General features: G+C 38.8%; 1 protein-coding gene and 1 long non-coding RNA gene across 8 annotated transcripts in view; one reads left to right on the top strand and one right to left on the bottom strand.

Annotated features, from left to right (window-relative positions):
* The window catches only part of rgs19 (regulator of G protein signaling 19), a 47,751-nt gene that overhangs the window by 16,411 nt on the left and 16,340 nt on the right, over window positions 1-15,000 (bottom strand). For 4 of the 7 annotated variants that reach the window (XM_060894108.1, XM_060894111.1, XM_060894110.1 and 1 more), the window contains 3 exons: window positions 3,101-3,240; window positions 1,587-1,673; window positions 156-390 (listed from right to left, as the gene is read on the bottom strand). In XM_060894108.1, coding sequence (XP_060750091.1) covers window positions 156-390; window positions 1,587-1,673; window positions 3,101-3,240 — 462 coding nt within the window. The remainder of the gene's footprint in view (window positions 1-155; window positions 391-1,586; window positions 1,674-3,100; window positions 3,241-15,000) is intronic. The other 3 variants (XM_060894114.1, XM_060894113.1, XM_060894109.1) reach the window with 2 other exon arrangements.
* Window positions 12,419-13,812, top strand: LOC132862485 (uncharacterized). Its single transcript, XR_009650031.1, has 3 exons — window positions 12,419-12,531; window positions 12,809-12,907; window positions 13,687-13,812. It is a non-coding gene; the product is annotated as an uncharacterized LOC132862485 (long non-coding RNA).

The raw sequence follows: 15,000 nt of genomic DNA, 5'->3' as shown, positions 1-15,000 counted from the left end.
ACGTATGTAGTCTATTAATTAATTTTGATTTGTTTAGTATTTTTTTTTGGCACATGCTGCATTGGATATTGATCTGCAATTATAGACTACATGGTCTCTTATTATTATTATTATTATTATTATTATTATTATTATTATTATTATTATTATCTTACCTCTTTTGGTGAAAGTATAGAGATGTAGTCTTCGTAGATCATGCGTGCCTTCTCCTCTATCATGCTCTTGTTGATCTCCTTCTTCAGATCCTCACAGGACAGCCAGAAGAGCATGTTCTCCTCACTGTACTCTGTGCGCAGAAACTCACGGAACACGTTCCGGCCTGCCGGGTTCTTCATCAGCTTATCGAAGGACTGAGCCCACTGTTTAATCTCCTCCACCGTTGGTTTGGTGCTGGGAAAAGAAAAACTTTTTTTTAATTAATCTGGGCTGGAGATGAGTGTGTCTTCAGGCTATATGATTTTTTTTTTTTTTTGACAATAGGAAAGGTGTTGGAATGCTCAAGCACTGCAAAGAAAATCTCTGTAAAGAAGAAAACACCTAAGATTTCTAAGTATTAGGGGTTTGCCAGAAATCCATCTTTGTCCCTGTCTTAAAACAAGCTTGAACATGCGGTGTTATGCAATTCTCAAAAGTCCATCACACTAATGATAAAATTCATCCAAGACCTGCAGCTTTCAACCTGCCCTGTATTCCAGTACTCAGAATTCCCCACATGACTCATGATAAGTAGCTACCTTTATGTCATGAGTGAGTAGATGGTTGATTGCCTTTGAACTAACTACCTACAAGGCTAATCAGCTGGCATGCTAACTGTTTACATTTCTAAGAAATCTGACTTTTTTGGCAGACATAAAATTGTCATGCATTCTAGGGCCGTTTATAAGTAATAAAGTATTCAAAGAAAAATAGAAACAAAAACCAACAAATGATACTGTCAGGTGTTTCCTTAGTTCATGTTATAAACCATACTTGATGTTTGTCATTTTGAAAGTTGTCACGTGGACCAGAAAGCACACTGTGGTACCGAGCCTAAGACTACCTATAGGAGGTGCTGTAATTTCCATTGCACTGAACTGTTCTGTGATTCCAGTAAATGTAAAAGCAACCTGTACTTGGGTCCACACTTTTTCACGCAGTAAAGAAACCTGCACGTGTTTTAGCTGATGACATCATTAGTTTCAACAGCACAAGTGTAACATAAGTGGTAGAGAACACTGTGGGACACAGAAGAAGTGAGTTTCCCTGCAGCTCCTAACACCTTAAACCAGCAAACGTGTCCAGTAAAACACACTAACAGTGGTGGCTGGAATTGTTGGGATTAGAACTCTTTTGATTGGTAGTGCTAAGCAAATGCCATTCATAGCAACTGCTAATGAAGCAGAACAAACATGGCGTTTATTTTTAAACCATATTTTGGCATCACAAACAAAAGCATTGATTATTGTGAGATTCTTAGATTTAATAATGCTCAAGCTAGAAAACATTTTCATATGTGCACACCAAGAATAAGTGAAAATGCTGTCTTTGAATGTATGTATGTGTGTGTGTGTGTGTGTGTGTGTGTGTGAGAGTGTGTGTATTCTCACCAAGCTTCACAGTTTGGTATGGTCTCCAGCTTAGTCTCCTGGGATTTCAATCTCCGGCGACTCTCATCTTCTCTCCTAATAGTGAGACTGGAAGGTAGTAAAACGGCACTGAGAAATAACAGTTGTGCCTGAACCTTTTTGGCCTGGCCACACACATATGCACATGCACACAGATACACGTGATATGAAGGGACAAACATTTCTAACACATACGCCCTCCAACTCACCCTTATTATTGTACACATACACATGCTATTTATCACACAGAGATGTTAAAGCATGTGTAGTTTCTGCAATCTTGGCGAGTTTCAAAAATCTCACGCTGGGTGCTCGCATAGCAGCTAATAATTTAATAAATGACCTGAAAGTATTACAGCATCATTTTGTCAACTACAAAAAATATAAAAAAAAACTGATTTTTCCAAATGATTCAAGTGAGATATGCTTTTACATTCATATTCATTAATCTGTAATAATACAGTAAATACTTCTTCCACCCCAATTACTGTATATGCCGTTCGTGTTGCCGTGACTAAATTTTGCCCATGTGATTTGTGGTCTGTTACTGTATATTAAGTAAAAATGCATGCAAATACATGGCTATACTAAATCATCACATTCCAACACAGGCCTTCAATATTAGAACTAAATATATATACGTTTCTGCTTTGAACACGCTGGACGGTTTGCTGTAACACTGTGGTCTTCAAATCTGTTTCTATTACTGACTTTCTTCTGTTGGTGACCACAAAGCCTGCCAGCAGAACAGCACTGAGCTAGTCAGGCTTATTGGCTGCAAAACCTCAGGCCCTGCTTCAGCATGTGGCCACGTGCTGCTAACACCACACTGCGGTCCACCACTTACACCTAACACAGATGTGTGTAGCCTGGCTAGGGTGCTAGATCTCCCAGTTGCATCTTTATGCTATCGTTTATGGGAAGCCTGTCAGAAATAGATCTTGAGAAGCTCTGTTATTACGCAGTAAATGCATTCCCAAATGGCTAACAATATACGTGTGTGTGTGTGTGTGTGAGTGAGAGAGAGAGAGAGAGAGAGAGAGAGAGAGAGAGAGAGAGAGAGAGAGAGGGAGAGAGAGAGAATCAGTGAATATGCATATCCCACAGAGCTCTTGGTAGAAACGAGAGCAATCTTAACCACAGTTGCTCTTTAGGTTCAGAGTACACAGCACTAACACACACACACACACACACACACACACACACACACACACACACACATTCAGTAACACGTAAAAGAACAGAAACACTTATGAAATCAGTTATAAAGAGGAAATAGCTAGAAAGCTCCATGTGACAGAAAGAAGGAATAACAAATCAAGGAAATGTGATTCATTGAGACTACCAAACAAAATGCAAAAGCAAATTTCTGGAATTGAGCTGAGGTTTTAGATATATTCAATAAGTTACACATTAGCTCCTCAAATTATACCCTCAAATAAGCAGTTGAATGTAAACCCCTTAATGAGAGAGTGAAATTGGTGTATGGTTCATACCAAGAGCAGCTACAGCAGCAGCACCAGCAGAAGCAGCAGGCGTTGGGTCTCTGTGTAGGGGGCGAGTGCTGCGTCCGGCTCGGGGACATCTCGCTCCGTGCCATCGGAGACTCGCGTTCTGCTGGGACAGGACCTGTGTACTGAGACACACACAGTAAGGTACCTGGACAGCATGCACACACAGAGCAGTGTCTAAGAGTGTGAGTCCACTACCAAGAGCCATTCAGCTATTTGCTTTTAACCAAATATATCTGAATATACTGTCCTTGAATCAATTTGTCAAATTTATTGTGACAGCATATTTCATTTCATTCAGTTTCATATATATATATATATATATATATATATATATATATATATATATATATATATATATATATATATATATAAAATACCACAAAAGCACAGCTTTTTACAACCCACTGCTAACCAATAAATCCCTTCATTTTCATGCCATTGGAGTATTAGTCAAGTCCTAGTTTTATCTTTCCAATTATTAGAGTGCGTGAAAAGTACCAAAAACAGCAGAGTCAGTAAATCTGTCCCTGAACATAAACTATCTGAGTGAGTGCCATAGAAAGCAAAGGAAACCAGACGGCATAATGAGTCACTCGGTTGTGCCATGAGGCGACAGCAAGGCCTTCACCACCACACACGTCCACCCACGGAAATATCACTCTGCCCTCGTGCCAAAGACACACCACGATATTATCACAATACTTTAAAATAGTGCTGCCAGACTTCAGATGTGAAAAGACAGGGGGGTTGGATGAGAGGATAGAGACAATAGAGGGGGTGTTGAGCAACCGTACAATATGTTACCAATATGGACTTTTCTGCAACTTTTACACCATGAATTAAAAAATCTGAGTCATGTGGTGAAAGCAGAGTTTAAAACAAATTATTATAAAAGCACCTTTTATTCTCACCTACACTATAGGGCCATAAGTATGTGGATATCTGATTATCACAGCCAAATGTGAGCCTTCACCAAACTATTGGCACAAAGCTAGAATCACACAACTGACTAGAATTTGCTTAATGAAGTTTAAATAAAGTTTTTATTTGCCAAAATGTCATAACAAGCTTCCATTTTATGTTTCTGGTCGTTTTAAACAAAGGGAGAGCAGCTGGACGATGGTGGTGAGGTTGAAAGGCTGTGTGTCACATGTGTGATACTGTGTGTGTGTGTGTGTAATACTGTGTGTGTGTTTGAGTGAGTGAGTGAGAGAAACACAGTGAAAAGGTTAGAATGCCACTTTATCTATCTGAATGAAGTGAAAAACACATTTCGAGTGAGACTTGACCGGACATTTAAACATGCAGTCGATATAATCTGCTATCAAACTTTAAAACTTTGCATTTGTTGATAGGAATCATGTGATTGTTACATAATGCTACCAACAAAGAAGGGAAAATAAGGCAGTTTGCAGGGACAGTGATATTTTGCAGAGCTCATTATCATCAATACTGTTTATATATAACAGTATATTGTGACACATAGTTCGGAGGAATCACTAGACCGCATGTTCTTCATCCTCCCTTAATTCTTTTAAACCATTAATAGTTTTCCATAATCACTCTTTATTATTTGATGATGAATGATTAAAGATAGTGAGGTGCTAGGACATATGGGAACATGTTGTTGCTCTAATCTAGTTTAGCCTTGGCTGTGTTTATACCCTGCACAATGTGGGAGTAGAGACAATAAATTTGTTCGGCAGCCGATGAAGTTGTAGCGTTCCAAAAAGGGTCCGGCTACAGATGTGCGCTCTGTGCCGCATGCCCTCTTACCGACGTCACGTTTGTGTCCTGCCACTGCTCAGCTTAATGATGTAAATATTTACTGACTAGTTTTACATTCACTCATGTACAGGGTTAAGTTCCTGCATTGTTTCATGAGTGACAACAATGCAGAAATGGTAGCTTTAAAATTCTGTGTAGTTATATCGAGTTCTTAACACGGATATAGTGAAAATGTGATTAAACCAACAGTGAAACAAAGAACATGGGGCCGGATGTTTGTACAATGTATCAGGAGACACACTGATAAGTTGAAAAGCTTTGAATGCTTGAATTTAACATCTAAATTATTAACAGTGAAGCTCAGGCCAGGACGGTCAAAAAGCAGAGCTTGGGGAAGTTCATAACATGAATATGGCTAATATTAATAATGATATTAATAATAATATGGCTTTTTATTAATAATGAGCATACTTGAAAAAGTTGCTATGGAGTAAACTAGCTTTGTGTAAGGGTGCAACTTAAACTGTATTCCTGTGTGCTATAATTATAATAATGCCCAAGCAAAAGAACGTTTATTTGCTTATTAAATATTAAAAGATACTGTACCCAGACCGGTTGCCAGATCTGTGTCCTGTTTTTAAGTTTCCTTAAACTGGTATTTTGCCAAGGTCTAAAATTATCTTGCATTATTACACATTTTGTCCTAAATAACAATATCTCTAATTAAAAATAACCCAAACTCTATCTGCACCAGCAGTTGAAAATTAATCCAATACTGGAGGTAAATACCGCCTTCACAGCTCCAGGCAAAACACACATGACTTTACGTGTTTTTCACATGAATTGACACCCAGGTTTGGCAATTGGACAAAAATCCCATGCAAATCTGGCCTCTGCTAATTTCTCAAACTTAAGGACATTGCACAGAATATGTCATTTCCCCTTCTTACCCCTTTCTCCATTGATTTCTCATTTTTTTGCAATAGGAGACAAATGCACATTGCATGCTGGGATATATTTTACATATTTAGGTTTGCATTTGGTTTTGTAAACATCATGTAAAGTTTTTTTTTCTTTCAGAATTGAGCACATCAGGCACTAAAAATGCATCCACATGTTTTCTCAGCTCCGGTGTTATTTTTTATTTTCCAAAGAAACTCAGCCATAATTCTCTTTTCTAAACACATTTAGTCCCAAATGGAAGGGCCCGATGCCTGTCCAGTGACCATCACTAATACCATCAGAGTAGCATGACATCCACAGCTACACACAGAGTACATCCCGTGTGTGTGTGTGTGTGTGTGTGTGTGTGTGCATGTAAGTAAGCAACAGGGAACTAGAGAGTGTTAAAACAAAAGTGCTTTGTTGCTTAATGACCTGATGAGAGTATAGAGGCATATTTAGATGAATGGAGGAGCTCTATAGACCCAAACACACACACTGCCTTGTTACAGTGAAAGGATCTCATAATGAAAGCTCTGGCCAAACCAACAAGCCTTAAATTGTAACAACAACCCTCTGTAGCTGAGGACAATACAAACACTATCATATTCCTTTGCATGGCTGCACCGCCATGAGCTGAAACAGTGAGGGGAAGTGTGTGTGAGGGTGGAAGGAAGTAGACATTTATCCTGTGGAGGACCCAACAGCATGCAATAATTGTTTGCAGATATACCATGTGATAGTCACCACACGTTCCTCTCACTTGGAATATCACCACTACAACACCCAGCTTTTAAAAGATGATGACACTTTAGTACGTCCTGAATGATGTCGAGATACTTTACACTCAGAGAAAAGCTTTCCAGTAAGCCATTCAGAATTCAGTGAGATCTAATGCCTTCTCATCGTATTGCTCCTGGATATGAGAATGACTATTATTATTTCTATTACTTTGGATTGTAATTATTACTGCGAGGGTTCTTGGCTAATTAAATTGCATCATTTATTTCAAATACTACCTCATGAATTTGCTCCAACACTTTCACACAATAAGTAAAGTGACACTGTATTTTGACTCATACTGTATGTAAGCTGAAATGGCTAAAAGTGGGTGTTTGCAATGAAATGCAAGTAGCAACAGGTTTTGTCATAACTGTGAGAAGACAGGAACAAGTGAAAAGAAACTCTCCTCTTTATTTCCCTAATGCTCTACTTCCTAATCAGAAGAACAACTGCATAAAGTAGGAATTATGTTTACGAGTATGTTTCCTCGATAAGTACGAGTGCTTATGATTTTGCACTTCGGTTAACGGTGGGGTTTAAGCAAAGAGATGTGTGTTAGTTAAATGTTTACAGAAGGAGTGAGCACTTTCCTCTCCAAATTTCACTTCTTGGCCCTCCCCCTCCCCGCTTTTCAGCATGACATAATGCAGTTTCAGCCAGCGGACAGTAACACAGGATATTTTTAGCTCTTGGCAGCCCCGTATCCCTCCTGTCTGCTCTTCTTTTGTTTCTACTCAGTGCTGAGTCTATTTTCTTCTACAGGGTTCAGTAGGTGTACGCATCTGTTTAATCTACATCAACAGGAGAGTTAAGCCGTTGTGTGTGTGTGAGAGAGGGAAAAAAGAGATTGAGAGGGGAGGGTTAAGGTAGTTCAGGCGTGACAACACACTGCACACTTCACACACACTGTTAATGCAAATTAAATAAAAAAGAAAAAAAGAATCATCTTGTTTGTCCCTGGTGAGTTTACCTCTGTGGAGAATCTTGGCTCCAGTGACATCAACAGACTCCTGTGATTTGCCTTTTTTCAGCCTTGATAATCTACTTCCATTTTAAAGTTGTACATGTAATGATGCATGTAACTTGACATCTTGCTATCATTCGATAATAAAATATTTGGCAATAATATTCATTGTTTATTAACGGTATGTTAAGAAGCACACCGCGGAGCTACGTTTTCAGGGAAAATGCAACTGCATCAGAGCATTGCAGTACAGGAGGACATGGGATTGGAATGGTAACATAATTAAAGCTTTTGAATTCATCTATTTGCTTTGTCTAACTGCATTGCCAGTTAGTTAGTGGGTTGAAATTTGAACAACCGGATCTGGAATGTATGAACTAGGACTTGAGAGTTTTCTCACTTTTAACCACAATTGTTGCCATGATATCAAACTCGTTTACATAGTTTTTGCATATTTTCTTTATAAACAATGGCCTGTATTATGCAGTATTGGGTAGCGGCATAGCCACAAGTAGTGAAAATATTTTGAATCAATTAATAGTTAACGAAACTGGAGACCTTTGGCCTGTGATATGACAAAAAAACATATCTATAATATGTTTTGTTTCTACTCTCAGCAATTTCCACATGAAGTGAACACAGGATGATGACTAGAAACAAAACTTACAGTTTCCAGTTTAAGAGTCAAAACCAAATCTTTGATGTTGATTCTCCGTACTCAAATGATTCACCATGTGCAATCATGACAAGCAAAATCTATTCCACGTTTAGGTGCTTCGAACCAGTGGCAAGAATTGTACAGAAATTCCAACCTTATGTTATTTTGGGTGTCTGATTTGAAAAAGGAGTGAACTTAAGCACGGTATATACCCTTGCTTTGACAGTAGGTCTGATAAATGTCAGTAATACTTGCTCACAAGCTTGTTGAATTTACTTAATTCAAATGTGTACATCAGTTCCACGTAACTGAATGAACACAATTCATTTTCATATATCCAACATAATTTGAGCGTGTATTTTCAAAGCCCTGAATAAAATCACAGCGCTCACAATTACGCCCACAAAGCTTTGGAAAGACACTGTACCGCTGAGCTATTCTACCTAGCATGTGTTAATTGCCTAAATTTAGTTGGAGTTTCCATCAGTACCAACATACTTATGAGATTTTACAGTGTAATTGTTATATGTTAAATCTATTTCGAATAGATCACACTCAAGCTACATAATTTAATGTAATGTAGAAAATGGTTTAAATTAGATTTAGTTTTTATCTGACTGAACACATTTCTTTTTTTCAGAGTACTGTATTGTAGGTAATCATATTTTGTTAGGGTATTTACTATATATATAGTTCACAATATTCAAACAGTCTCTCAAATCAGAATGACCGTTTGATAGAGTGTGAGGTTTCTCAAGGATTCAGACACTGATTAGAAATAAATAAAATCTCAGAGCAAAAAAAAGGTGTGTGTGTTTCTCACCCTCTGAACATGCTTGTGTGTAGCCAGATATGCTGAACAGTTAAGCCACTTCTCATCTTATTAACCCTCCCTCCAAAATCCTATTAGAATAGATTTGGTCAAGCTTGGCAACCCAAATGCTGCCTCAGTTGACCCAAAGAGCAGCAGAAAAAAATAGAAAGCACATTCTTGTCTGAGCGAGAGAGAGTTGGGGGAGGCACATGGCAGCTGGCTGGGGCTTTTGTCTCTTGATGCTGTATGTTTAAAGTGCAATATGACTCTCACTCAGGGATTTTAACCAATTAAGCAGTTAGTTGAGAAGTAATCTGTGTGATTACTCTTCCATTCTTGCAGTCTTAGATCAACAGGACTTAACAGAATCCGATCAGGGACAAACTCCGAGCCGAGTCAAAGTTTGGGTCGGGGGTTGTGGCGGCACTTACAGTCGGAGTGCAACACAATCTGACAAAAATCTGTAACATCTATAAATTTGCTAAATACCCGGAACCTCGTAACATGATGGTGGAATATTGTCTAGAACGGCAAACAGGAATTACAGGAATGACGTTCTTGTAAAGGCCCAGTGACAGACAACTCTAGACAAGTTCAAAGCACATTCTCACCAGCTCTTCTGAAGTTCTCTCATACACACTTGACTCGTTCAGGGAATTTGCTAACAAGTGGCTTGGATTTCCAAAACGCGCCTGAGTGCCTGATAAGAGAGATGCATGGTGAGGTGCTCCAGGAATAGACCCTGATACACCGAGCTAGACAGGTCAGGTGCTCTCATGCTGTTGGAGATTCTTCTAAGCTAGTCCGTGCACCAGACACAAAACTCTACTTGAACATGAAATTAGTCACGAATTTAAAAATAAAAAAAATTGCAGTTTTTTCACCACTCATAGAAGAGGAGATCCCCAGAAGGGACACATTAAGGGACACATGAAATCGAGGAAATTATGCAACAAAGAAAACATTGAGACACAGTGACAGGAATAAATCCAGTGAAGAAGATACTTTGCTTTGAACGATAGTAGAGACTTCATTTCACCTTGTTTGACCTCACTGAGTAACTAGTGCCCCTAAACACAAGGTTACGCACATGTACGCACAAGGTTACGCACTTGTAGACTCACAGTTAAACATGCTTATTTAATAGACATAGGCCTAGTTTTGGAAGGAGACAGGGGGCATTTGGGTCTGGAGTATGTATAGAGCAGAGTAAACGGTCATCTCCTATTACAGATACTCAGTAAAAAAAAAAATCAGATAAGTTTCAGACTACTACAGGTTCAGTTCAGAGACTACTACAGTTTCTGTCACGCCTTGTTTTATTCTTGGGTGCGGAAATCGAGCGGGAAGTAGCTTCCTGAGGCGGTTCCTGAGGTTAACTGTCTACATTTGTCAGCCAGGAATTACTGCAAACTGTAATAAAAAAGTGCTATGGTTTAGTAGTCAACATTCAGACCGTCAGTGTTTAGGACCTAACGGTGTATTGACTAATGACAGCCATGGAATGGATCAGTAGGACTCAGTTGAGCATTTTCTTGAATTTGTGCACTTTCGAAGGTTTCCACATAATGCATTTTCAGTTTCATTCCCCAAGTGCAGGTTGCCACTGTGTAAAGAATCGGAGCCTGTAACCCCCGACAGCATAGTGACAGAAAACTCAATACTGTGTGATCTATTCAAAACAGACAGAATCCTTCATAGCCTCCATATGTGGTTTCCATATGGAGCATTTATTTTCTTCATACTAATACCTGGGTTTCCCAACACAAATGGGGATTTAACTCTATAATAAACGACTACAAGGCTACATGGATTAACGATATGGAGGCCATGGCATGTCAATTTTCACTCCTCAGGTCAGTGGCCTGTTTCTGTAAAGGGTAATGTTAATAAGCTAATAAAAGTAAAACACAACAACTTAACAATTTAAAATTGACTTGTGAATAGGTAAATAAAATGTAAGAGTAATTCACTATATCATATAAACTTTATAAACCAGTTTCTCCAATATAATATAGAAATTTGGTACATACAACTTTCCGAAGCAACTGAGCATTATTGTGGATTTTTTGTTTATTTTTTGTTTTTGAGAAAAATTACTTAAATTGCCAAAATTCTACCTACTGTAAATCATTGTTATGGCAGAAAAATACTGGAAGTTAATTTGTTATGAGTAGCATTGCTAGTTTTTAAATTTAGTCAGGTTTTTGTTTTTCAACAAGGTGAGGAATGCTTGCAAAACTACAACGCTAAAGTAAGGAGTGTAAATAAGTGTAGTGTGTTACAAAGTGTAACTAAGATCATTAGAAATTCGATTACATGATATAACCTGAGCTTTCGTGTTCTGTGGTGAACAGCAGCAAAGATACGTATTGAACTTCCTGTATAGTGGTGTATCCCTGAAAACATTTTTATTTATTTATTTTTTTGAATTGTCCAATTATATCTAGTTACTACAGACCAGTTATCTAGCTACTATCATCTGATTCTATTGTCACTTGTCCCAAGCCTAGATATAAAAAAAAGCAAGGTATAGTTTACTAACCTGCAGGCTAATATAATGACAGCTACAGCCAGTATAAGGCCTCACACTTTATATGCACTTCAGCTATGATTGAGATGTTTGAATAATCCATGTACAATAATATAATCATATCGTGTTGTATGTGTGAAGCAAACATGAACTGTAGGTGAAGAAACCCTGATGTACTCGCTTGTACTGTGAATTTATAGCTGTTTCCAGGTACACATCCCCACTAACCAATCCGGAGGATGACATGCGGCACCGTACTGTATATATGCACTAAGGCACAGTTATTGCTCTGAGTTATTGCTACAGTTATTGTTATGAGGACAGCATATAAGTTCTTGAGTGTATCCGTGGCTGCCATGCTTACTCATAAATCTCTGCGGCACAGATATGCAAACATGTTTCAACACAGAAGTATAATACATCAGCGTGACCCCATCTAAAGATGAAATCTAAAAATGAAAACCATAACAGTGTTATAGTCTTTTTACAGCACCTCGGCATGTGCAAATGGCAAATAGCAAAGTTTCCAACATAATTGTTCATATTTGAATGTATCGTTCCAGAATTATTTATAATTATCTAAGGGTTTGACGCCCACAAAAGTGAATTCCAGTATAAACAACGGCTCACACAGAGATGAGAGAAAGAGACACACATGATGCAATGAAACATAATGAATACAAGCTGATCAAAACCTGGGTGACATGGACAAGGTTAAATCATGAGTTACAGAGATTTGGCCTCTGTCCACAGCAGTGTAAGCGAGCAACAGGAAGAGAAAGGAAGTGTTGTAACTGGCCCGATGTTGTAAGCGACACATGGGCGTGTGTGAAACCTTGTGAGTCAGCCTTGTCTCTTCCTCTTTCTGCTACTCTGCGGAGCACAGCAAACGATACGCACACAAGCTACATGAAAACATGTCCTACATGAAAACATGCCCTTTTTTCTGTACAAAAATAAGCCAGATTTTTTTTTTGGACAAGCCTTTTGTGTAAGTTTTGTGCAATTTTCAGAAACGCTAGAAAACAGCAGCATGCCTCCTTTGGAGGGCTGGTGTGCATTCAGAAGTTTGTGTCTAAAAGTGTTTAACAGTTAAAAAAACACAATTTCACAGCATATCCTGGTTATTATTATTATTTTACTGTATTTGGTAAATACAATAATGGAGTGGATGTAAAAGAGGGAAGTGCAGAGTCCTTTAGTGCATCATGCCAATGTGATGTGACGATTTCCTGTCTTACCAAACCCTAAAGTCCCTCTTCTTACAGCACAAGCCAGAAGTCGGAGATCATCGGGGGTAAAAGTTTCAGGACCATGTGGGCATGAGAATACAAATGAAAACAGCAAGTTCTGAGATGCGATGTGAAGTAAGTGTTATGTAATTTTTTTTCATCCACTTCACCTTATATGGGAATGATCATGTGCAGAGTAAACAAATACACTAATACAGTTTTATTAAATTTACTCCACATGAGGTTCTCAGTGGTGAACTCGCGGGGTCTCTTCCTTCTTTTGACATGAAGGCTCATCACTACTTTCCGTCCCATCCCCTTTTTCCACACTTTTTTTTCAACTCAGCTATTATTCACCTCTGAGTGTGAGACAGAGAACTGGCATTTGAGCGTGCAAAATTATTTAATTATGGCATATCTGAAAACCTTCCTACCCCCCAAAAACACTGCAACATCTTCCCATGGTATCCCACTGCTCTCTTGATGTTATTTCTAGCCATCACCAGCTGTATCATTATTGGTTTCCCTTCATGTCCTCCCTTTGGACTTTTTATATTCTTCTCCAGACACACAGCGCTGCACCATATCCATCCATGCCAATACAGAAGGACTTAAGGGTCCTGCTAACAGCTGATTACAATACGGAGACTTGAAATAAGCCTCTGAGATATCTTAAGAACAGTATCAAATATACATTATAGGAACATACTACAGAATACTCAGTAGATAAGCACATTTCCTGTTTATAGAATCACAGTTCTTGTCTACAGAAGCAAATGTGTGTCTTCAGAATCATCTTTGCTATCTATAGAATCACATTCTGTGTCTATGGAAGCACGCTTTTGCTTATAAAAGCACATTTCATGTCTATAGAAGCATGTTTTTTTCTATTGAATCACACTTCTTGTCTACAGAATCACACTTCTTATCACTCCTCGCACTGCACCTCAAACTCTCAGATCTACCAGCACTGCTCAACTGGTCCCACCATCTCTCAGGGTAAGAGGTCGCTATATATCAAGACTCTTCTCTGTTCCGGCACCGAGGTGGTGGAATAACTTCCTCTAGATGTCTAAACAACTGAGTCACTAAAACACTTAAACTAGCACTTTTTCCCCTTTTTGTGTAAAAAAAAAAAAAAAAACCTGAACAGAGTCCTAGACTGATGGTATTCTAAATCTGTGCCCTAGTGACCCAGTGTTAATTTATTCACTGATAGAGTTTTAACAGCACTTCTAAAGTCGCTCTGGATAAGGACGTCTGCCAAACGCCATAAATGTAAATGTACAAAAGCAATTTTGTTGATAATAGAAGCACACTTCTTGTCTATAGAAGCACACATTGTCTACTGAAGCTTAATTTTGTCTATAGAAGCACAAAACCCTAAGTAGAAAACATGCAAAGTTCATGTGATATGTTGTGTTTTACCCTTCGCAGTAATGCGACCCACCGCCATCCAAGTATGTATCTCTGCAGCCTACAGCCAGCTCCAAATGAGCTACATATGGAACGGGTTAGTGTTGGGTCACTGAAGGTAGAATCATCCGCTACAGAGTTTAGAGCTAGCTTCAGGCTGCAAGAAATTTATGTCTCACATGGTCTGGTTGAAAGAAAGTTTTACTAGGTGAAATAATTAGTGTGCACAGGAACACAAAGGTATGTAATCATAAACTGCTCTGCTTATGACACGCAGTCGCATCATAGATAAGCATGATGAGATGAAATAAAGAACATGAATCTGAATAGAATATGTATTTCTTATATCCCATGTACTTCACTTAAATTACTTTATTATTATTATTATTGGGGGGGCACGGTGGCTTAGTGGTTAGCACGTTCGACTCACACCTCCAGGGTCGGGGTTCCTCCGGGTACTCCGGTTTCCTCCCCCCGGTCCAAAGACATGCATGGTAGGTTGATTGGCATCTCTGGAAAATTGTCCCTAGTGTGTGATTGCGTGAGTGAATGAGAGTGTGTGTGTGCCCTGCGATGGGTTGGCACTCCGTCCAGGGTGTATCCTGCCTTGATGCCCGATGACGCCTGAGATAGGCACAGGCTCCCCGTGACCCGAGGTAGTTCGGATAAGCGGTAGAAGATGAATGAATGAATGAATGAATTATTATTATTATTATTATTATTTTACCTACTTAATTAGGGAACATCTAAAACATGGGACCGGGCAGCACACTGAAACTTTTACTTGCCTGCAGTGTCAGCTAATAAATATA

Source organism: Tachysurus vachellii, chromosome 19 (genome assembly GCF_030014155.1).
Source record: "Tachysurus vachellii isolate PV-2020 chromosome 19, HZAU_Pvac_v1, whole genome shotgun sequence".
In the NCBI taxonomy this organism is placed as follows: Eukaryota; Metazoa; Chordata; class Actinopteri; order Siluriformes; family Bagridae; genus Tachysurus; species Tachysurus vachellii.
This window is presented reverse-complemented; position numbering and strand designations above follow the sequence as displayed.